The 24,213-nt window shown below is 46.8% G+C and overlaps 2 protein-coding genes across 6 annotated transcripts in view; one reads left to right on the top strand and one right to left on the bottom strand.

Moving 5' to 3' along the window:
• LOC138740805 (EGF-containing fibulin-like extracellular matrix protein 2) overlaps window positions 1-4,133 on the bottom strand; it is a 29,726-nt gene extending 25,593 nt beyond the window's left edge. The window contains exons 1-2 of one of the 5 annotated variants that reach the window (XM_069893933.1): window positions 3,858-4,133; window positions 522-675 (exon numbers count right to left, since the gene is read on the bottom strand). Coding sequence is in view for 1 of the 5 variants with exons in the window: in XM_069893932.1 (XP_069750033.1) it covers window positions 646-675; window positions 2,826-2,909 (114 nt within the window). In the remaining 4 variants the exon portion in view is untranslated. Of the gene's footprint in view, window positions 1-521; window positions 676-2,825; window positions 2,927-3,857 lie in introns of those variants that run through there. The other 4 variants (XM_069893934.1, XM_069893936.1, XM_069893932.1 and 1 more) reach the window with 4 other exon arrangements.
• A 14,345-nt stretch (window positions 4,134-18,478) lies between these two features.
• LOC138742039 (mucin-2-like) overlaps window positions 18,479-24,213 on the top strand; it is a 198,115-nt gene continuing 192,380 nt past the window's right edge. The window contains exons 1-2 of the mRNA XM_069896231.1: window positions 18,479-18,586; window positions 20,821-20,931. Of these exons, the coding sequence (XP_069752332.1) occupies window positions 18,479-18,586; window positions 20,821-20,931 (219 nt within the window). The remainder of the gene's footprint in view (window positions 18,587-20,820; window positions 20,932-24,213) is intronic.

Genomic DNA, 24,213 nt, shown 5'->3' with positions numbered 1-24,213 from the left:
CTCCACAGTTTCCCCATCCTTCCTGTAATGAGGTGACCAGAACTCCACAATACTCCAAGTGAGGTCACACCAGAGATTTGTAGCGTTGCAGCGTGACCTCTCGACCCCTGAACTCAATCCCCCAACTAATGAAGCTCGATGTCCCACAGGCCTTCTTAACCTGTGCGGTGACCTTGAAGGATACATGGATTTGGACCCCAAGGTCCCTCTGTTCATCCACACTCCTAAGTAACTGACCATTCACCCTGTACTATGCTTTCTGGTTTATCCATCCAAAATGCATCAATCTCATACTGACCCAGATTGAAATCTATCCGCCACTTCTGAACAAAGTGAAGGGAGGGAGGTTTAGGTGAGATAACAGGGGATTTTTTTTTAAAGTTCAGAGAGTCGTGGGTGCCTGGAATGTTTTGCCAGGTTAGTAAGCGTGATGTGTGAGCGGAAAGAAAAGAGTAGAGAATTTGATCAAGTCTCCTCCCATCCTTCTACGCTCCAAAGAGAAAAGTCCCGGCTCAGCCAACCTTGCCTCGCAAGACGCACTTCCCCAATCCTGGTGAATCTCCTCTGGCCCCTCTCCAGAGCTTCCACGTCCTTCCTGTAATGAGGTGACCAGAACTGGACACCGTACTCCAAGTGGGGGCTCACCAGAGATTTGTAGAGCAGCAGAGCGACCTCCTTAAAAAAAAATTTAAATCACATCAAAAAGTACATATATAAAAATATTGCTATCAAATGACACGTGAATATTTCTAACTCTCCCAACTTCCCTCCCCAACAAGCAACACTTGGAGAACCAACACTTTTCATTTACGGGGTGAATATTTTCAAAAAGAAATGATATTGCGTGAATTATAAGTGAGTTTTTTTTCATGGAATACACCAACGCAGTTCTGCGTGCCCTCTCTCTAACCCAACATCTACTTTAGACTTCATGTAGTAGCAAAGCATTTCTTCGAAACAACTAATCTGATTCTGTTTGATACATGGTTAATCCCGATTTAATACAAGTATTTTTAATATCTCCTAGCGAAATTATCACAGGATTGTGGCCGTTGGCCACGACAAAATAGCAGGGCAGGGTGCTTTACTTCCTCATCACCTCCACAGCCATTTAAAAGCCCGAATCCCACACTCTCACCGGCATCACGTGGCCGGTTCGATGCCTCCTGGGATCCATTGGGAGTGCAACTCCTGATGTACTATCCAAAAATATTCTTTGTTTTCTGAATGTTTTAAGCCACAATACATTCAAATAGGTTCAAGTATGATACCTTGTGTTGTGACAGAGTATATAGATATGTTTTTGGAAGCTAAATTGAGAAAGGTTTGTTAGAGTAGGTCACATACAAACACTTTAAAACATTAAAAATACTGGAACTCTGCTAATGCTAGACATATCGGGACCTCAGGGCTTTTGCAAGAGCTTTGAAGAGTGCTCAAGAGACTTCACCAATGGATTGTGGTTTACCAAAAGGCAACAGATGAAAGAGCATGTTGGAGCCACCTTCTATCTGGAGGGGAACCTACTGTTGTAAGTGGGTCATGTGGTTTTGCAAGCAGAGAGAGTCAAACAGGCTTTCTCTCAGAGAGTCAAAGAGAGAGATCAGTTCTACGGTGTTACAGCTGGGACTGGAATAGGACAAGCTGGCAAGCTGTGGAAAGCCCCATTTTGGAAGACGGCCTGGTCAAAGCCCTTGTGGTTCATGCAAGAGGAGAGGATGGGCTGTCTAATGTTTCACTTGGAAATAAGAGAAACAAAAAGGAACTCTGTGGTCACCTGAAAAAAGAGGTGATCATCTGGAGAACCCTGAAAGGGCAAGTTTCTTCAGCAAGACACTGAAGTGGCTGATGGAAGTAAAAGGAACAACAAATTTCTCTCTGAAAACTGACAGGAACCTTTCTGAGCGGTAACCATTTACCTTTCAAGCACCAAAGTTGGGTGAACTTTATACATGTTAAATTCTGTGCACAGTATAAGAATTGCCTGCAACCACTGAACTTGGAGGAATGAGAAGTGAGATTGGACTGTGAACCAAAACACTTTTCTGAACTTACACACACATTACATACACTTGCGCTTAGAATTAGAAGGGGGTTGTTAGGTTAGTTAAGCCAATAGTGATAAGTTAAAGTGTGATTCTATTTTCATGTTTAAAGATAATTAAGGTTTGTTTAAACCTTTGTTTAAATAACCATTTGTCTTGGTGAATATATATTGCTGCTAGGTTTTGGGGTCCTCTGGGCTCATAACAACGAAAACAGGCCATCTCGGCCTTTCTCGTCCTCACCAATCCAAGTCCTTTCTTCTAGTCCCCTCTCATCCATATCCAATTTTTCCTAAAATAGCAAAATGGACCCTGCCGCCATTACTTCTCCCAGAAGCTCATTCCACACAGCCACCAGTCTCTGAGTGAAGACATTCCCCCTCACATTACTTTTGCCCCTTAACTCAGGACCTATTGTTTCAAACTCTCTTACTTTCAAGGGAAAAAGCCCATCCACATCAACTCTATCTATCCCCTCATAATGTTAAATACCTCCATCAAATCCCCCCTCAACCTTCTATGCTGCAAAAAATAAAGACCAAATCTGCTCAATCTTTCTTTGTGATCTCGATTCTAAAACCCAGGTAACATCTTCTCTGCACCCTCTCTACCTTGTTGATATCCTTCCTATAATTAGGTGACCAGAACTGCACATAATACCCTAAATATGGCCTTGAACAGGCTCAACATCTCTTCCCAGTTCCTGTATTCTATGCTTTGATTTATAAAGGCCAGCATACCAAAAGCCTTCTTCACCACCCTATCCACATGAGATTCTACCTTCAGGGAACGATGCACCGCTATTCCTAGATCTTTCTGCTGATTATTCCTTCCAAAATGAAGCCCTTCCACACTTCTCAACATTAAACTCCATCTGCATTCTCTCAGCCCACTCTTCAAAGCAGTCCAGATCGAAATGTTTTAGATGTTGCAACATGACCTCTCGAACTCAAACCCCACCCCCTCTACAGGGGGTGAACCTCAACTTACGATGGGGTTGCTCTCCGGGATTCCTGTAAGTCGAAATTGTTTATTTATACGGCACACTTAAAAACAGCTCATGTTGACCAAAGTACAGATGGTCGCAAACAAAACGGTGACAGGCTGCCAAGCCCATGGCCTGGCAGTCTCTCCACAAAGGGATTTCTAATTAGAACTTGGTATTTAAAAAATCTTAGGGCTGTGGGGAGAGAGCGGGGCAGTGGGATCAGCGTGGGCACGGATACAGGGCTGTGTGGAGAGACACTGAACATCAATAGCTAAAATCCCAAGTACAGTCCAGATTTGAACCATCGTAACTTCGAAAAGTTGGACCGTCCTAAGTATAAAATATCTACATTAAGCCAACCCTTCCCTCCCTCCCGGCCACAGCCTCTGTTCCTGACAGCCAAGTGCTCTTAAATGCCCCGCCACCCCCCACCCACCCCCCCCCCCCACCCCCCCCCCCCACCCCCAGTGTTCTAGCCTCCACCACCGACCCCTGGGCAAGGCCTTCCTCAATTCTCGGAGTTTAAAAATATGTCCCCAAACTTCCCTCCCTTCCTATCCGTTCAGAGAACGTGGCACAGAGTTCATGCTCCTAAACTTTCAAAGCCCTCTTTATTGGGGAAGCCAAAAGGGTACTTGAATAGCACTTAAAGTACATAGACAGAAACAAGACTGATCGTTCATGTTGTTGTTCTGGCCACGGGCTGCAGCCACTCTTCGCTCTTGCCTTCCTGGCAATATCCCTGCCTCCTCCCTCCCCCCCACCCACCCACCCAACCAACTTCCCCTCCCTCACAGAGGAGGGGGGAACATTTCTCTACTCACCGGTGAACGGTTTGCGGGGTGGAGCCGGGCCACTCTTCCCTCCTGACCGTCGCTCAACTACTGTCCCGGCGAGGAAGGAGCCGAGAGGCGCCGATTCATCGGGGTGGCCGATCCTCTCCCCGGGACACACTCTCACTCTCTCTTTTTCTATCACCCCGGTACTGTTCCACTGCGTGGAGAGAGCTCTCCCTCTTCACACTCCTTCTCTCATTCCAGCTTCCGCAGTTCCAAAAAAAAATTCCAGGGTGATTTGCCAAAAAAATATGGATCCACTAAAACGCTGCATATGTTAACCCTTCAGGTCCTCGGAGTTCGGTGTGAATTCAGCCGGCAGGTCGTAAAACTACTGTCCCAAGACACACCCAGTCCCCTGCAAGGATTCCATCCCCTACTCTCACGGCCAGTCCCCTGCAAGGATTCCCTTCCCTTCTCTCCCACCCAGTCCCATGCAAGGATTCCCTCCCACCCAATCCCCTGCAAGGATTCCATCCCCTTCTCTAACACCCAGTCCCCTGCAAGGATTCCCGCGCCTTCTCTCCCACACAGTCCCCGAGGAGGATTCCCTCCCCTTCTCTCCCACCCAGTATCCTGCAAGGTTTCCATCCCCTTCACTCCCACCCAGATCCTGCAAGGATTCCCATCTCCTTCACTCCCACCCAGACCCTGCAAGGAATCGATCCCCTTCTCTCACACCCAGTCCCCTGCAAGGATTCCCTCCCATTCTTTCCTGCACAGTTCCCTGCAAGGATTCCATCCCCTTCTCTCCCACCCAGTACCCTGCAAGGTTTCCATCCCCTTCACTCCCACCCAGACCCTGCAAGGATTCACATCCCCTTCACTCCCACCCAGACCCTGCAAGGATTCCATCCCCTTCTCTCCGACCCACTCCCCTGCAAGGATTCCCTACCCTTCTCTCCCGCCCATTCCACTGCAAGGATTCCATTCCCTTCTCTTGCACACAGTCCCCTTCAAGGTTTCCCTCCCCTTCTCTCCCACCCAGTCCCCTACAAGGATTCCATCCCACTCAGTCCCCTGAAAGGATTCCATCCCACCAAGTCCCCTGCAAGGATTCCCTCCCCTTCTATCCTGCCCAGTCCCAGCAAGGATTCCATCCCCGTCCCTCCCACACAGGCCCCTGCAAGGATTCCATTCCCTTCTCTCCCACCCAGTCCCCTGCAAGGACTCCCTCCCCTTCTTTCTCACCTAGTCCCCTGCAAGGATTCCCTCCCACCCAGTCCCCTGCAAGGATTCCTTTCCCTTCTCCGGCACCCAGTCCCCTGCAAGGATTCCATTCCCTTCTCCGGAACCCAGTCCCCTGCAAGGATTCCCTCCCCTTCTCTCCCGACCAGTCCCCTGCAAGGATTGCCTTTTCCCTTCTCTCCCATCCAGTCCCCTGCAAGGATTTCCTCCCCTTCTCTCCCACCCAGTCCCCTGCAAGGATTCCCTCCTTCTTCTCTTGCACCCAGTCCCCTGCAAGGATTCCATCCCCCCCTCTTTCCCACCCAGTCCCCTGCAAGGATTTCCTCCCCCTTCTCTCCCACCCAGTCCCCTGCAAGGATTCCCTCCCCTTCTCTCCCGCCCAGTCCACTGCAAGGATTCCCTTCTCCCTTCTCTCCCATCCAGTACCCTTCAAGGATTCCCTCCCCTTCTGTCCCACCCAGTCCCCTGCAAGGATTCCGTCCCACCCAGTCCCCTACAAGGATTCCATTCCATTCTCTTGTACCCAGTCCCCTGCAAGGATTCCCTCCCCTTCTCTCCCACCCAGTCCCCTGCAAGGATTCCATCCCCTTCTCCACCACCCAATCCCATGCAAGGATTCCCACCCCATTCTCTCCCACCCCGTACCCTGCAAGGATTCCCTCCCCTTCTCTCCCACCCTGTCCCCTGCAAGGATTCCATCCCCTTCTCTACCGCCCAGTCCCATGCAAGGATTCCCTCCCCGTTCTCTTCCACCCCGTACCCTGCAAGGATTCCCTCCCCCTTCTCTCCCACCCACTCCCCTGCAAGGATTCCCTACCCTTCTCTCCCACCCATTCCACTGCAAGGATTCCATTCCCTTCTCTTGCACACAGTCCACTTCAAGGTTTCCCTCCACTTCTCTCCCACCCAGTACTGTTATAGATAGAGAATTTAGGTTAAAAAGGGCTTAAGTTAAAATGTGATGATTAATCATAAAAGGGGAAGCCAGAATAGACAGGGAGCTTACCATAAAAGTTCAGCTAGACAATGTTATAACAAACAGAGATTTTCATGGCACAGAGAGACATGTAGGAGCCAAAGATTGATAAAAAGAGTGAGAATCAGAATTTAGTGTGTGTAGAGTTCGTAGTGTACTTAGGATGATTTTACAAAAACTAACCAATTAAAACAGTGTTAAAAAGAAGGGGAAGGACAAACAAAAAAAAGGTATAAAAATCAATGCACTGTATGTATCGGGGCTTGACTTGGCGAGAAAGCCAGTTGAGTCCAACTCTGCAGACTTGTAAATAAAGCTTGTCGTGTCATCAATTTTAAAGAGACTCATGTGTGAGAATTTGTTCTTCTGACAATTGGGGGCTCGTCCGGGATCTACACTCCAGCCATGGGAGGAGGCGAGAAAGAGGGACATCGGAGGTGGTGCACCCCACTGAGTTCAGCGGCTCCTAGTCCCTTGCTCGTCGCCTCGGGCGGCTTGAGCGAGTGGTATCCGGACAAGGTGACACGACAAGACGAAAAGGAGAGGGGTGACGGTTCAATCCCCAGGAAGACACTGGTAAGTGACGACTTACGATTGTGGTGTGGGGATTGACGGATGAGACCACCCAGGTAACAGTCATGACGGGATAAAAAACTATAAAACGATAAATCAGGTGTAGAACCTTTGTCGTGGCGTGAAGACCCTGTCGTGGGACCCTAGGATAGACCTCAGGGAAACCTCGGCGGGAACCGGTGGAGGGATAGTACCTCCGACGAGGCGTCCGAGAAGAAAGGGAGTAGGGTCCCGAATGGGAGGGTCCTCAGCAACGATAAACAGATCTAGGTGGGAAAAATGGGAGGATCAAAATCTAAGGGCTCGTCTGAAAGATCAGGACATTTCCCTGGAGTTCCCCTTGACAGCCCTTTGGGGAGAATGTTTGAAAATTGGGATAGTAAACGATATCGAGACAAAAACAAGAAAAAGATGGTTCAATATTGTCTTCTTTGGTCGAAACAGCCTATCAAAGGTTCCTCGGTCTGGTGGCCGAAATTTGGATCTGATGAGGATTGGGTTAGACAAGCATTAAATATATATGTAAATTCGAGACAAAAGGTGAATCAAGAAGAGTTAGCATATGCATTTTGTTGGGTTCCCTGGCCAGGATCCTTAACAAAATGTTTTAAATTGAGGGTAGCAGGAGAAAAGAAGTGGGAACCTCTGGGCACTGCGCCCGAGGGAAGCTCGCTGCTGGAGGGGAAAGGTGATGAATCTGATTGCCCCGGAAGGGGCCGGGAACAAAGGGATGAATTAAGGGAGTCGGACCCTAAACTTCCACCGGTAAACCGACCCTGGACCAGATCCCAGACTGGTCCAGGACCATCGAAGTCTTCAGTAAGCCTAAATCCCCTGAGGGAAGTTCCAATGGGAGGACCGGGAGGGGGAACGGGATATGTAAACGTTCCCTTAACTAGTACGGAGGTGCGGGGATTTAAGAAGGAAATGAAAAATCTATTGGAAGATCCCATGGGACTGGCCGAACAGTTCGACCAGTTCCTGGGACCAAACACATATACCTGGGAAGAGATGCACGCAATAATGGGAACATTATTCTCACCCCAGGAGAGGCAGATGATTCGACAGGCTGCCCTCCTCATGTGGGAACGTGAACAACCTGGGGACCCCAGACCCCATGAACAAAAATATCCCTTGAATGAACCCAGGTGGGACAAACGAACACCCGAGGGATTGGCAAGTATGAGACAATATAGAGAGTGGACGATTAAAGGGATACGGGAGGCTGTGCCAAAGGGTCACAATTTCACCAAGGCATTTGGGAACCACCAGGGGAAAGATGAGTCCCCTACTGATTTCTTGGAGAGGGTGAGAAAGAATGTCCAACAGTATGCGGGTGTGGACCCTAGTACACCAATGGGTGAACAGCTTATTCGAATTGAATTTGTTTCCAAATCGTGGCAGGACATTAGAAAGAAACTAGAAAAGGAGGAGGGCTGGAATGAAAAACCCCTGAGCGACCTGTTGAAAAAGGCGCAAAGAGTATATGTGCAGAGGGAAGAGGAAGGTCAAAAGAGGGCAGCGAAGATTATGGTACAGACTATCCGACAGATAAATGCCGAGTCCAGAGGGGAAAGGAAACAAAACCTTCCTCTAAACAACCCAAGATATCCAAGAGAGGGGAGACCCCGGAGACCCGTTAAGTGCTATTACTGCAACGAGGAAGGACACTTCAAGAGGGAATGCCCCCAATATAAGAGGGAAGTGCGTACCCTCGAACTCATGGAAGAAGATTAGGGGGGTCAGGGGTTCCGAATGCTGGGGACCAGGTTTAAGAGGGAACCCTTGGTAAAACTAAAAATTGGTCCCCAGGGAGAAGAGGTGGTGTTTATGGTGGACACGGGAGCGGAACGAAGTAGTGTAATAACTGTGCCGATCGGGACCGAGCCTGTAAAAAGCAATTTGAAAATTTCTGGGATAGAAGGGGCTCCCAGAATGGTATCGATAATTCCCCAAGTGACAGTGAAGCTGGAAGGGAGAGAAGGGGTACAGGACCTCTTGTTGTTACCGTCGGCCGGATTTAACCTCCTAGGAAGAGATTTACAGGCTCTCCTAGGTTTGGGTGCTCTCCCCGTGGACGGAGAAGTGCGAGTCCACCTCTGTGCTCTGAAGGAGGAGGATGAACGGCAGATTGACGAGAGAGTCTGGTATAAGAAGGGAAATCGAGGAGGTCTGGACATCCCACCTTTACATGTCACATTAATACCAGGTCATCAGCCGGTAAGGAAACGTCAGTATCCTATTTCTTTGGAAGGGAGGAAGGGGCTACAGCCGGTAATTGAGACCCTAATACGAGACGGACTATTGGAGGAATGCATGTCACCCTATAACACCCCTATACTCCCAGTGAAAAAGTCAGATGGATCCTATCGTCTAGTTCAGGATCTAAGAAGTTTGAATGCTATTGTTCAGACCCGCCACCCAGTGGTGCCTAATCCCTATACTATTATGAGTCGGATTCCCCCAGACCATGAGTGGTTTAATGTTATCGACCTGAAGGACGCCTTCTGGACGTGTCCACTAGAAGAGGGAAGTAGAGATATGTTCGCGTTTGAATGGGAGAATCCATGGACAGGTAGACGGAGGCAGCTTCGGTGGACTGTATTGCCCCAAGGGTTCACTGAATCTCCGAACCTGTTTGGACAAATGCTAGAACAAATCCTGGCGGACTATCCACGATCCGATGATTCCCAACTGATGCAGTATGTGGACGATTTACTGTTATCAGGACCCAAAGAACAGGAAATGAGGGGAGATACAATTAGACTCTTGAATTATCTGGGGAAAAAGGGTCTGCGAGTGTCCAGGAACAAGTTACAGTTCGTTGAGAGGACTGTGGTATATCTGGGACACCAGATAAGTAAAGGACAGAGACGGATTACCCCTGAACGGATTGCGGGAATCACTAGAATGCCGTTACCACGTAATAAGAAGGAAATAAGACAATTCCTGGGACTCTTAAGTTACTGTAGGTTATGGATAGAGGACTACTCAGCGTTGGTGAAGTTTATGTATGAAAAGCTGACAAATGAAGATGAATATCCATTGAAATGGACCCAGGAGGAGAAGGGATGGTTTGAGGACTTGAAGCATCGCCTGACGCGAGCCCCGGTACTCACTCTGCCCTCTTTAAAACAACCCTTCCAGCTATTTGTCACTCATAACCAAGGAACAGCTGTGGGAGTTTTAACGCAGGAAAAAGGCGGTCAGCGACACCCAGTGGTTTTCCTATCCAAAATGATGGACCCAGTGTCTCGCGGATGGCCGACGTGTATCCAGGGAGTAGCGGCTGCTGCTCTGTTGGTGGAGGAGGCACGTAAACTTACTTTTGGAGGAAGGATGACTGTGTACACCTCCCATTCTGTGAGTGTTCTATTAACACAAACCGCCCATCGATGGCTGACTGATTCCCGCATATTAAAGTACGAGACCATTTTAATGGTCGGAGAAGATCTACAGTTTGCTAAGAATAATAGTTGCAACCCAGCTCAGTTTTTATACGGCAGTGAAACAGGGGAAGAAGTGGAGCACGACTGTGTCGAGTTGACGGATCTTCAGACCAAGACCCGAGAGGACCTTTGCGATACTCCTCTGGGAGAGGGATATGAATTCTACTTTGACGGCTCCGCCAGATGTGTTGACGGAATGAGGAGAAGCGGGTATACCATAATAGAAGGAAATGCTTGGAAAGTGGTAGAATCCGCGAGGCTACCCGGAAGCTGGTCGGCACAGTCCTGTGAACTATATGCCTTGCAGAGAGCCCTCAGAGTACTGGCAGAGAAAACTGGAACAATTTACACTGACTCCAAATACGCATACGGGGTAGTGCATACCTTTGGTAAGATCTGGAAGGAGCGCGGTCTGATTACATCAAGAGGAAAGGAATTGGGAGGAGTCACGTGATGGAGTAGTGGCCGGACAGTGAACTCCAGCCCTCTCCAGAAAAGTCGGGAAAAACAAAGGAAAAAACAAAGGCACAGAAATAAAAGTTAAAGAAAAGTGAGTATAAAGGTGGAAAGAAGATGGCGACAAAAAAAAGAAAAATTGAAAGCAACGGTAAGAAGAGAGGAAGAGAAGACAACGGAGGAAGAAGGTGAAGGCCTTACCTGTTCGAAGAGGCCCGCCGTGGAGAGAGAAACCCGCTCCCTCAGGTCGGTAAATAATGGACTACAAAAATGGCTCGCTGAGCCGAGTAAAAGTGCGCAACCGCGCATGCGCATGAAAAAAAACACACCGACGGGAGGGGGGACCAGCTGGGGAGTCGATCTCCACAGCCGGCAACGACAGCTGCAGAACACCTGCAGCAAGAAGAGACCACAGAAGACAATAGAAACAAGAAAGAAGAGAAGGAAAGGGCAACAAAGAAACAACAGATGGCCAACCCAGAGGAAGGAGAAGAGGAAGAGGAAGAGTACAGTGAAATAGAAGAAGAAAAGAAAGGCAAGATAAAGGAGGTACTTTCTCTTATTAAAGGATACATGGAGTCATTTAAAGAATGGCAAACACAGGAATTTAATGATTTAAGAAAAAGAATAAACAACACAGAAGAGAAAATGAATAAAATAGATATGACCTTAACAGAAATGGGAAAGAAAATGGACAAGATGGAAGAGCGGGCAGTAGCAGCAGAAATGGAGGTAGAAGACTTAAAAAAGAAATTGGAGGAATCTAATAAAAAAGCGATAGAGACACAAGAACTGTTAGCTCAAAAAATAGATATAATGGAAAATTATAACAGAAGAAATAACATAAAGATAGTGGGCCTTAAAGAAGATGAAGAAGGCAAGAATATGAGGGAGTTTATAAAAGATTGGATCCCTAAGACCCTAGGATGTCCAGAACTACAGCAAGAAATGGAAATAGAAAGGGCACATAGAGCAGTGGCCTCTAAACCACAACCACAACAAAAACCAAGATCTATTGTAGTAAAATTCCTAAGATATACTACAAGAGAAAAGGTACTGGAGAAGACAATGGAAAAAGTAAGAGAGGGCAACAAACCACTGGAGTATCAAGGGCAAAAAATCTTCATTTATCCAGATATAAGTTTTGAACTCCTAAAGAAGAGAAAAGAGTTCAATACAGCAAAGGCGATTTTATGGAAGAAAGGGTATAAATTTATACTAAAGCATCCAGCGGTATTGAAAATATTTATTCCAGGACAACAAAACAGACTATTCTCGGATCCAGAAGAAGCACGAAAATTTGCAGAACAATTACAAAAATAGACTGAGGGAGGAAGACGGGTAATGAGAGTTAAAATGATCATGATTGATATGTATGTGGGTAAAGACAAAAATAGACTGAGGGATGAAGACGGGTAATGAGAGTAAAAATGATCACGATTGATATGTATGCGGGTAAAGAGGTATAAGAGTGAATAGAGACAATGTGCATACGTGAATGTATCTGTACTTAGAGGAAAATATAGATAGTATAGACAAGAATTAATAAGGGAAGGTAATGGAATAGAGAGAATAAGGAGGGAATTAAAAGAGTGACCTTTGTGACACATGAAAAGTGAAATCTTTTCTGGGGGGGGCTGGGTGGGGGGAAACAGCGGTCACTGCAAAATCAGTTGACGCTTGCAAGTGGATTCGCAAATCCAAATGGAGAGGGGAGATGTGGTTGTCCGACAAGGGATAAAGGACAACTCAGGAGGGGAAGGGGAGATTGGGGATAAAGAAGATAGAAATAGGAGAATAAGGAAAATGTTGGATGTTGTAGGAATGTTGTCTTATAAAGATTTGAAAATAAGAAAACAGAAATGGAAAAGGAGGAAAGGTAATGATGGAAAAACGGAAAGAGAAGATAAACAAAATATAAAATGGCTACGCTGAACTATATGACTTTAAATATTAATGGAATACATAACCAAATTAAAAGGAAGAAACTACTAAATTTACTGAAAAAGGAAAAAATTGATATAGCATTTGTCCAAGAAACACACTTAACTGAATTGGAGCACAAGAAATTAAAGAGAGATTGGGTAGGACATGTAACAGCAGCATCGTATAATTCAAAAGCAAGAGGAGTGGCTATATTAATTAGCAAAAATGTGCCATTTAAAATAGAAGAGGAAATAATAGATCCAGCAGGGAGATATGTTATGATAAAATGTCAGATATATTCGGAGTTTTGGAATCTACTTAATATATATTCACCTAACGAAGAAGATCAAAAGTTTATGCAAGATATCTTTTTGAAGGTAGCTAATACGCAAGGGAACATACTAATAGGAGGAGATTTCAACCTGAATTTGGATCCAAATATGATAAAACGGGGAAAAAAATTAACAGGAAGAACAAAGTAACCAAATTTATAATTAAATCAATGCAAGAAATGAAACCTTTGGATATATGGAGGAAACAAAACCCAAAAGAAAAGGAATACTCATACTACTCGACTAGACATAAAACATACTCAAGAATAGACCTATTTTTGTTATCAGCTAGTATGCAGGATAGAGTAAGAAAAACAGAATATAAAGCGAGAATGCTATCGGACCATTCACCCTTAATACTGACAGTAAAGCTAGAGGACATCCCTCCAAGAATGTATAGATGGAGATTAAACCCCATGCTACTTAAAAGACAGGATTTTAGAGAATTTATTGAAAAACAATTAAAAATGTATTTTGAAGTAAATACGGAATCAGTGGAAGATAAGTTTATACTATGGAACGCAATGAAAGCATTCATTAGAGGGTAAATAATAAGTTATGTAACCAAGATGAAGAAGGACTATAATCAGGAAACAGAGCAGTTGGAAAGGGAAATAGTAAACATAGAAAAAAAATTAGCAATGAAGGAAGATACAACCAAAAGAAGAGAATTGGCGGATAAAAAAATAAAATATGAAACATTACAAACATATAAGGTAGAGAAGAATATAATGAAGACAAAACAGAAATATTATGAACTAGGTGAAAAAACGCACAAAATCCTAGCATGGCAGCTTAAGACAGAGCAAACTAAGAAAATGGTATTGGCAACAAGGAAAAAAGACAAACAAATTACATATAATCCAAAAGAAATTAAGGAAAACTTTAGAGAATTCTATGAACAATTATACTGAACTGAAAACGAAGGGAAAGAAGGGAAAATAGATGAATTTTTGACTAAAATTGAACTACCAAAACTACAAATAGAGGAACAAAATAAATTAACAGAACCATTTGGAACAGTAGAAATACAAGAGATAATAAAAAAATTACCAAATAATAAGACACCAGGAGAGGATGGATTTCCAATAGAATTCTACAAAACATTTAAAGACTTATTAATACCGCCTCTCCTGGATGTAATCAACCAGATTGATGAGACACAAAACTTACCAGATTCATGTAAAACAGCAATAATTACAGTAATACTAAAACAAGGGAAAGATCCACTCTCACCAGCGTCATATAGACCAATATCTTTGCTAAACACAGATTATAAGATAATAGCTAAACTATTAGCAAACAGATTAGCAGAACAGGTACCGAAAATGGTAAATTTAGACCAAGCTGGATTTATCAAAAAAAAGACGCACAACAGACAATATTTGTAAATTTATTAACTTAATTCATGCAGTAGAAGGAAATAAAGCACCTACAGTAGCAGTTGCTTTAGACGCAGAGAAGGCCTTCGACAGAGTAGAATGGAATTATTTGTTCAAAGTATTGCAAAAATTCAGTTTACCGGAGAAGTATATTAATTGGATTAAAGCATTATATAAGGGACCGTTAGCGAAAGTGACAGTAAATGGACATGTATCAAAGCAATTTAACTTAAGCAGGTCAACGCAGCAGGGATGCCCACTATCACCTTTATTGTTTGCGCTAGCTATAGAACCACTAGCAGAATTGATAAGAATAGATAATAATATAAAAGGAATAAAAATAAAAGACAGGGAATATAAAATCAGTCTATTTGCGGATGATGTTATAGTGTACTTAACAGAACCAGAACTATCAATAAAAGAATTATATAAGAAATTGAAGGAATATGGAGAAGTGTCGAGTTACAAGATAAACGTAAATAAAAGTGAAGCAATGCCTATGAATAATGCGGATTTCTCAAAATTTAAGAAGGAATCTCCATTCAGATGGCAAATGCAGGCAATAAGATACCTAGGTGTACAAATAAACAAAAATCTAGGCCAATTATATAAACTCAATTACAATCCACTAATGAAAAAATTACAGGTCGATTTAGAGCATTGGAAAGATCTACCACTAACACTGATAGGAAGGATAAACTGTATTAAAATGAACATTTTTCCAAGGATACTATACTTATTTCAGGCATTGCCAATACAACTGACAGAAAAATTCTTCAAAGAGTTAAAGAAAATAATAAGGGAAATTTTTATGGAGAGGGGGGAAACCGAGGATAGCACTAGATAAATTAACAGAATGGTATAAACAAGGAGGCTTACAATTGCCAAACTTTAAAAATTATTATAGAGCCGCACAATTAAGATACCTATCAGATTTTTATCAAACAAGGGAAAAACCAGACTGGACGAGATTAGAATTAGATAAAATAGGGGAAAAGATACCTGAACACATATTATATAAATGGGACGAAAAATTGGTACAACATAGAAGTTCTCCAGTATTACATCATCTCCTCAATATTTGGAAGAAGATTCATGTAGAAAGAAATAAAACAAATTATCAATTACCAAAACTAATATTGACGCAAAATAAGCTACTCCCTTTTACAATAGACAACCTTTCCTTTAGAAAATGGGAAAAAAAAGGGATTAAAAGAATAGAAAATTGTTTTTCAGGAAGTAGATTCTTATCCTTTGAACAAATGAGAGGTAAGTACAATATAACTGGAGATACAGCGCTGGCATATTACCAACTGAGATCCTACTTGAAAGATAAATTAGGAAGCAATTTGAGTTTACCAGAGGGAAGTAACCTTGAATATGTGATTACAGATACAATGTTAATCAAAAGATTTATAACAAATATGTATATTAAACTGCAAGAAAAGGAGAATGAGGAAACAAATGGTAAAACTAAACAAAAATGGGAACAAGATTTAAATATAAAGATAAAAAAGGAAACATGGGAGAAATTATGTTCTGGAACGATGAGAAATACAATAAATACGAGGCTACGTATGATACAATATAATTGGTTACACAGACTATACATTACACCACAAAAGTTAAATAAATGGGACCCAACAGTATCTGATAGATGTTTTCGATGTAAAAAAGAAATGGGAACAACAATTCATGCAATCTGGACATGTGAGAGAGTAGAAAAATTTTGGGATGATCTCAATCAGATATTAAATAAAATAACAGAAAACAATATACCAAAGAATCCAGAGATCTTTCTCCTAAGCAACATAAAAAACAAAGAATTTGGAATTGATTTGGAGGATGCACAAAAAAGATTTGTTAAGATAGCCCTAGCCGTAGCAAAAAAATGTATTATGTCAACCTGGAAATTGGAAGATAATTTGAAAATACAACAATGGTATATAGAAATGAATAAATGTATTCCATTAGAAAAAATAACATATAGTTTAAGAAATAATATTGAAATATTCGAACAAGTATGGGAGCCTTACATTAAATACAATAGCGAAAACCTACCGGGGACAAACATTACCTAAGTTGATGGAAGCAGAAGGAAAGAAAAGAATGGACTCAATAGAATTTATGGTGTATTTTTGTTGAATGACAACATTGTCTGACTGGCTTAATGCAACCTAGATTGTATACCTAAAATGGATGAGGGGGGGGTGGGGGGGTGGCTTGGGAGGAGGGAGGGGGGGGTAGAAAAAGTCACTGTATATGTGTGAAAAAGAAAAAGTGTATATCATGGCTAATGTGATTTATGGTGTGAAAAATAAAAAATTTAAAAAATTAAAAAAAAGAGAGAGGAAAGGAATTGGCACACGAACAGATGATTACTCTGACTTTGGAAGCCCTGACATTACCCCGGGAAATAGCAGTGGTCTACATACCAGGCCATCAGAGGGGAGATACCCCGACCGCAATTGGGAACAGACTGGCTGATGAAGAGGCCAAAAGGGCAGCCATGCAACAAGAAGTCCGTTTGCTGACCTTAATCCCAATAAGACAAGGTATAAAAAAGGCTCCCATTTTCACTGCTAAGGAAGAAAAGGACATGGCTCAGCTGGGCGCAAGCCAGCTGCCTGATGGAACATGGAAGACACCGGATGGAAGAATGGTTCTAAATAAGGAAATAACTCGCAATATTTTAAAACACCTGCATCATCAGAGCCACTGGGGCACCCAGGCCTTGTGCGACACAGTGCTTCGAGAATATGTGTGTAAGGGGATCTACACCTTGGCCCAACAGGAGGTGCAGAACTGCCACATCTGCACAAGAATTAATAAGAAGGTAATGAGGAAGAGTACCATGGGAGGTCAACCATTGGCCATACGCCCCTTCCAAAGAATCCAGATTGACTTCACAGAGTTACCTCAAGTCCAAAGATGGAAGTATCTGTTGGTGGTGATAGATCACTTTACCCGATGGGTGGAAGCCTTCCCAACAGTAAATGCTACAGCCTCTACAGTAGCTCGCCTCCTCCTAGAGCAGGTGATCCCCAGATATGGTATAATGGATTCTATAGACTCAGACAGGGGTCCACATTTTTGCTCCAAAGTCCAGCAATTGATTTGTGATGCATTGCAGGTCTCTTGGAAATTGCGTACCCCTTGGCATCCACAAAGCTCAGGGAGGGTTGAACGTATGAATGGAACCCTAAAGACGCAATTGACAAAATTTATGGTGGAGACTAAAATGCCTTGGATAAAGTGTCTGCCCCTGGCCTTATTGAGAATTTGTACTGCCCCACGCAGGGATGTGGGGTTGTCCCCTTATGAGATGATGTTTGGGCTTCCCTTCTGGAGTACAGTTGAGGGGTGTCCCACCTTGGGGGAAGGGGATATTTTTGTTAGGAACTATTTACAGGCACTGTCACGCTCTCTTACAGATTTACGAAAGAGGGGACTATTGGCACAAACACCGCCTCTAGACTTTTCTTTACACAAGGTGGAACCGGGAGACTGGATTCTCATCAAGACCTGGAAAACTGAAAAACTCCAGCCACAGTGGGAAGGTCCATTCCAAGTTCTCTTGACTACAGAGGCTGCAGTACGAACAACAGAGAAGGGGTGGACGCACGCATCCAGATTTAAGGGACCTGTAGAGGTGCCTCAGGACCCTGATACGGACTCAGATTGGACTTGTGTTCCTGGAGACAAACCTCTTACTTTGCAATTTCGCAGAAAGACTTGATTGACAATGTTATTGTTAAATGCTTTGATTTTTCTTGGTTTGCCTATGTCTTTGTCAGGTCTGAAGTGTAAGAAGTGCAGAGACACAGTAGTCCTTTTTCAGGACCGCACTTGGGAAAGAAAGGAGGATAATTTCATTTCCCATACCTCAGTTCCTAAGAAATGCTGGGCAGAAAATACCACCCAACATCCATATACCCCTTGTATGGAGAAAGAGGGAAGTAATATGGGTCATTATATACAGATTCCTAATAGTACTCCTTTCCCTCTTAATGGTTGGCCCTGGGAGGGTGAGTCAGGCCCACCATGCCCTGATGGACTCTGGTTTTGCATACACCAGTGTACTGTTCCGGTAGAGAGTCCCACTCCACACTCGAGAGTGCCTGCCCCTTTGGGGCAGCCGGACTTGGTTCGGGTCCATCCAAATGGCCATGAAAGTTTCGGCCACGCAGTTGGGGGAGATAACCTTTTTGTTGATCTTGCAACTAGAATTGCAGGAACTTTTAATGTAACCAATTGTTGGGTCTGCGGAGGTCCACGGATGAAAGAGCAATGGCCTTGGTGGGGGGAGTCCCTCGACTCATGGACCATGATCTCCCGAGTTTGGACCACTAACCGAATAAGGTCAAGGGAGACTTGGTCTCTTTCCAACGTCCCCTCCGGTTTTTATTGCCTCTCACGAGCCGGCAAGTACCCGGTAGGAAAAAGTCCCTGCAAGGCTGTATGGATCCGCATTTCGCCTGGTAATTTCATTTGGTTTCCTAAACCCCTGACTTGGTTCTTATCCACTGTTTTTAAGACTGATTGCCTACCCCTGTCTAATAGCAGTTTTCAGCTTTGGAATTGTAGCAGCTCCACTATCACAGGACCATACCAATTAAACCCCATTCTTAAAAGGGTTTGGGAACGGGGATATGAAGTATCCCCAAATGGATTATTCTGGGTGTGTGGTGATAAAGTGTATGCCCGCCTCCCCTTACAGTGGAGTGGAACTTGTTTCCTGGGAATAATCCGCCCAGAATTTTTCCTCCTACCCCACGATCACGGTCATAAATTGGGAGTGAAGGTTTTTGATACATTACGAAATTGATTTATCAGAAGATGGTTCTCTTCCCTGGGTTAAGGTCCCCATTCAGAAATAATACACACATTTTAAAGAAAGAAAGGGGTGGATTGTTATAGATAGAGAATTTAGGTTAAAAAGGGCTTAAGTTAAAATGTGATGATTAATCATAAAAGGGGAAGCCAGAATAGACAGGGAGCTTACCATAAAAGTTCAGCTAGACAATGTTATAACAAACAGAGATTTTCATGGTCACAGAGAGACATGTAGGAGCCAAAGATTGATAAAAAGAGTGAGAAACAGAATTTAGTGTGTGTAGAGTTCGTAGTGTACTTAGGATGATTTTACAAAAACTAACCAATTAAAACAGTGTTAAAAAGAAGGGGAAGGACAAACAAAAAAGGTATAAAAATCAATGCACTGTATGTATCGGGGCTTGACGTGGCGAGAAAGCCAGTTGAGTCCAACTCTGCAGACTTGTAAAAAAGCTTGTAGTGTCATCAATTTTAAACAGACTCATGTGTGAGAATTTGTACTTCTGACAAGTACCCTGCAAGGATTCCCTCCCACTCAGTCCCCTGCCAGGATTCCCTCCCACCCAATCCCTGCAAGAATTCCATTCTCTTCTCTTGCACCCAGTCCCCAGCAAGGACTCCCACCCCTACTCTCCTACCCAGTCCCCTGCAAGGATTCCCTCAAATGCAGCCCCCTGCAAGGATTCCATCCCCTTCTCACCCGCCCAGTCCCATAAAAGGATTTTCTCCCCCTTCTCTCCCACCCAGTCCACTGCAAGGACTCCCTCCCCTTCTTTCTCACCCAATCCCTGCAAGGATTCCCTCCCCTTCACTCCCACCCAGTCCCCTAGAAGGATTCCATCCCCTTCCCTCCCACCCAGTCCCTTGCAAGGATACGCCCGCCTTCCCTACCACCCAGTCTCCTGCAAGGATTCCCTTCTCCCTTCTCACCCATCCAGTACCCTGCAAGGATTCCATTCTATTCTCTTGCACCCAGTACCCTGCAAGGATTCCCTCCCTCTTCTCTGCCACCCAGTCCCCTGCAAGGATTCCCTCCACCTTCTCTCCCACCCAGTCCCCTGCAAGGACTCCATTCCCTTCTCTTGCACCCAGTCCCCTGCAAGGATTTCCTCCCCTTCTCTCCCACCCAGTCCCCTGCAAGGATTCCCTCCTTCTACTCTTGCACCCAGTCCCCTGCAAGGATTCCATCCCCCCCTCTTTCCCACCCAGTCCCCTGCAAGGATTTCCTCCCCCTTCTCTCCCGCCCAGTCCCCTGCAAGGATTCCCTCCCCTTCTCTCCCGCCCAGTCCACTGCAAGGATTCCCTTCTCCCTTCTCTCCCATCCAGTACCCTTGAAGGATTCCCTCCCCTTCTGTCCCACCGAGTCCCCTGCAAGGATTCCGTCCCACCCAGTCCCCTGCAAGGATTCCATTCCATTCTCTTGCACCCAGTCCCCTGCAAGGATTCCCTCCCCTTCTCTCCCACCCAGTCCCCTGCAAGGATTTCCTCCTTCTACTCTTGCACCCAGTCCCCTGCAAGGATTCCATCCCCCCCCTCTTTCCCACCCAGTCCCCTGCAAGGATTTTCTCCCCCTTCTCTCCCGCCCAGTCCCCTGCAAGGATTCCCTCCCCTTCTCTCCCACCCAGTCCCCTGCAAGGACTCCCTCCCCTTCTTTCTCACCCAGTCCCCTGCAAGGATTCCCTCCTACCCAGTCACCTGCAAAGATTCCATTCCCTTCTCTTGCACCCAGTCCCCTGCAAGGATTCCCTCCCCTTCTGTCCCGCCCAGTCCCCTGCAAGGATTCCCTCCCACTCAGTCCCCTGCAAGGATTCCATCCCCTTCTCTCCCGCCCAGTCCCCTGCAAGGATTCCCTCCCGCTACTCTCCTACCCAGTCCCCTGCAAGGATTCCCTCCCACCCAATCCCCTGCAAGAATTCCATTCTCTTCTCTTCCACCCAGTCCCCAGTAAGGACTCGCTCCCCTACTCTCCTGCCCAGTCCACTGCAAGGATTCCCTCCCATGCACCCCCTGCAAGGATTCCATCCCCTTCTCACCCGCCCAGTCCCATAAAAGGATTTTCTCCCACTTCTCTCCCACCCAGTCCCCTGAAAGGACTCCCTCCCCTTCTTTCTCACCCAATCCCTGCAATGATTCCGTCCCCTTCACTCCCTCCCAGTCCCCTACAAGGATTCCATCCCTTTCCCTCCCACCCAGTCCTTTGCAAGGATACCCCCGCCTTCCCTCCCACCCAGTCCCCTGCAAGGATTCCTGCACGTTGTCTCCCACCCAGACCCTTGCAAGGGTTCAATCTCCCCTTCTCTCCCACCCATGCCCCTGCAAGGATTCCCTCCCCGTTCTCTCCTACCCAGACCCTTGCAAGGGTTCAATCTCCCCTTCTCTCGCACCCAGTCCCCTGCAAGGATACCCTCCCCTTCTATCCTGCCCAGTCCCAGCAAGGATTCCATCCCCGTCCCTCCCACACAGGCCCCTGCAAGGATTCCATTCCCTTCTCTTGCACCCAGTCCCCTGCAAGGATTCCCTCCCCTTCTCTCACGCCCAGTCCCCTGCAAGGATTCCCTCCCACCCAGTCCCCTGCAAGGATTCTTTCCCCTTCTCTCCCAGCCGGTCTCCTGTAAGGATGCCCTCGCTTTCTATCCCACCCAGTCCCTTGCAAGGATTCCCTCCCTTTCTCTCCCACCCAGTCCCCTGCAAGGATTCGCTCCCCCTTCTCTCCCACCCAGTCCCCTGTAAGGATTGCCTCCCCCCTTCTCTCCCAGCCGGTCCCCTGCAAGAATGCCCTCGACTTCTCTCCCACCCAGTCCCTTGCAAGGATTCCCTCCCTTTCTCTCCCACCCAGTCACCTGCAAGGATTCCATCCCCTTCTCTCCCACCCATTGCCGTGGAAGGATTACATTCCCTTCTCTTGCACCCAGTCCCATGCAAGGATTCCCTCCACTTCTCTCCCGCCCAGTCCCCTGCAAGAATTCCCTCCCACCCATTCCCCTGGAAGGATTCCATTCCCTTCTCTTGCACCCAGTCCCCTGCAAGGATTTCTTCTACTTCTCTCCCGCCAAGTCCCCAGCAAGGATTCCCTCCCCCCTTCTCTCCCAGCCAGTCCCCTGCAAGGATTCCCTCCCCTTCTCTCCCGCCCAGTCAAATGAAAGGATTTCCTCCCCCTTCCCTCCCACCCTGTCCCCTGCAAGGATTCCCTCCCCTTGTGTCCCACCCAGTCCCCTGCAAGGATTCCATCCCCTTCTCTCCCATCCAGTACCCTGCAAGGATTCCCTCCCCTTCTCGCCCACCCAGTCCCCTGCAAGGACTCCATTCCCTTCTCTTGCACCCAGTCCCCTGCAAGGATTTCCTCCCCTTCTCTCCCACCCAGTCCCCTGCAAGGATTCCCTCCTTCTACTCTTGCACTCAGTCCCCTGCAAGGATTCGATCCCCCCCTCTTTCCCACCCAGTCCCCTGCAAGGATTTCCTCCCCCTTCTCTCCCGCCCAGTCCACTGCAAGGATTCCCTCCCCTTCTCTCCCGCCCAGTCCAATGAAAGGATTCCCTTCCCCTTCCCTCCCACCCTGTCCCCTGCAAGGATTCCCTCCCCTTGTGTCCCACCCAGTCCCCTGCAAGGATTCCATCCCCTTCTCTCCCATCCAGTACCCTGCAAGGATTCCCTCCCTTTCTCGCCCACCCAGTCCCCTGCAAGGACTCCATTCCCTTCTCTCCCAGCCAGTCCCCTGCAAGGATTCCCTCCCCTTGTGTCCCACCCAGTCCCCTGCAAGGATTCCATCCCCTTCTCTCCCACCCAGTCCCCTGCAAGGACTCCCTCCCCTTCTTTCTCACCCAGTCCCCTGCAAGGATTCCCTCCCACCCAGTCACCTGCAAAGATTCCATTCCCTTCTCTTGCACCCAGTCCCCTGCAAGGATTCCCTCCCACTCAGTCCCCTGCAAGGATTCCATCCCCTTCTCTCCCGCCCAGTCCCCTGCAAGGATTCCCTCCCGCTACTCTCCTACCCAGTCCCCTGCAAGGATTCCCTCCCACCCAATCCCCTGCAAGAATTCCATTCTCTTCTCTTCCACCCAGTCCCCAGCAAGGACTCGCTACCCTACTCTCCTGCCCAGTCCACTGCAAGGATTCCCTCCCATGCAGCCCCCTGCAAGGATTCCATCCCCTTCTCACCCGCCCAGTCCCATAAAAGGATTTTCTCCCCCTTATCTCCCACCCAGTTCCCTGAAAGGCCTCCCTCCCCTTCTTTCTCACCCAATCCCTGCAATAATTCCGTCCCCTTCACTCCCTCCCAGTCCCCTACAAAGATTTCATCCCTTTCCCTTCGACCCAGTCCTTTGCAAGGATACCCCCGCCTTCCCTCCCACCCAGTCCCCTGCAAGGATTCCTGCGCGTTCTCTCCCACACAGTTCCCGGGGAGGATTCCCTCCAATTCCCCCCCACCCATTCCCCTGCAAGGATTCCCTCCCCTTTCTCTCCCACCCAGACCCTTGCAAGGGTTCAATCTCCCCTTCTCTCCCACCCATGCCCCTGCAAGGATTCCCTCCCACCCAGTCCTCTGCAAGGATTCCATTCCCTTCTCTTGCACCCAGTCCCCTGCAAGGATTCCCTCCACTTCTCTCCCACCCAGTCCCCTGCAAGTGTGGCATCCCAACCAGTCCCCTGCAAGGATTCCCTCCACTTCTCTCCCACCCAGTCCCCTGCAAGTGTGGCATCCCAACCAGTCCCCTGCAAGGATTCCATCCCCTTCCCTCCCACCCATTCCCCTGCAAGGATTCCGTCCCATTTCCCCCCCCCCCCCCAGTCCCCTACAAGGATTCCCTCCCCTTTCTCCCACACCCAGTCCCTTGCAAGGGTTCAATCCCCCCTTCTGTTCCACCCAATCCCCTGCAAGGATTCCCTCCACTTCTCTCCACCCAGTCCCCTGCAAGAGTTCCCTCCCACCCAGTCCCCTGCAAGGATTCCATCCCCTTCTCTCCCACCCAGTCCCCTGCAAGGATTCCGTCCCATTCACCCTCACGCAGTCCCCTGCAAGGATTCCCTCCCCTTTTTCTCCCAACCAGTCCCTTGCAAGGGTTCCATCCCCCCTTCCCTCCCACCCAGTCCCCTGCAAGGATTCCATCCCCTTCCCTCCCACCCAGTCCCCTGCAGCGATTCCGTCCCAATCCCCCCCCACCCATTCCCCTACAAGTATTCCCTCCCCTTTCTCTCCCACCCAGAGCCTTGCAAGGGTTCCATCTCCCC

Source organism: Narcine bancroftii, chromosome 8 (assembly GCF_036971445.1).
Source record: "Narcine bancroftii isolate sNarBan1 chromosome 8, sNarBan1.hap1, whole genome shotgun sequence".
NCBI lineage: Eukaryota > Metazoa > Chordata > Chondrichthyes > Torpediniformes > Narcinidae > Narcine > Narcine bancroftii.
The sequence above is the reverse complement of the archived record's forward strand: the minus strand, read 5'-3'. Positions and strand labels throughout refer to the sequence as shown.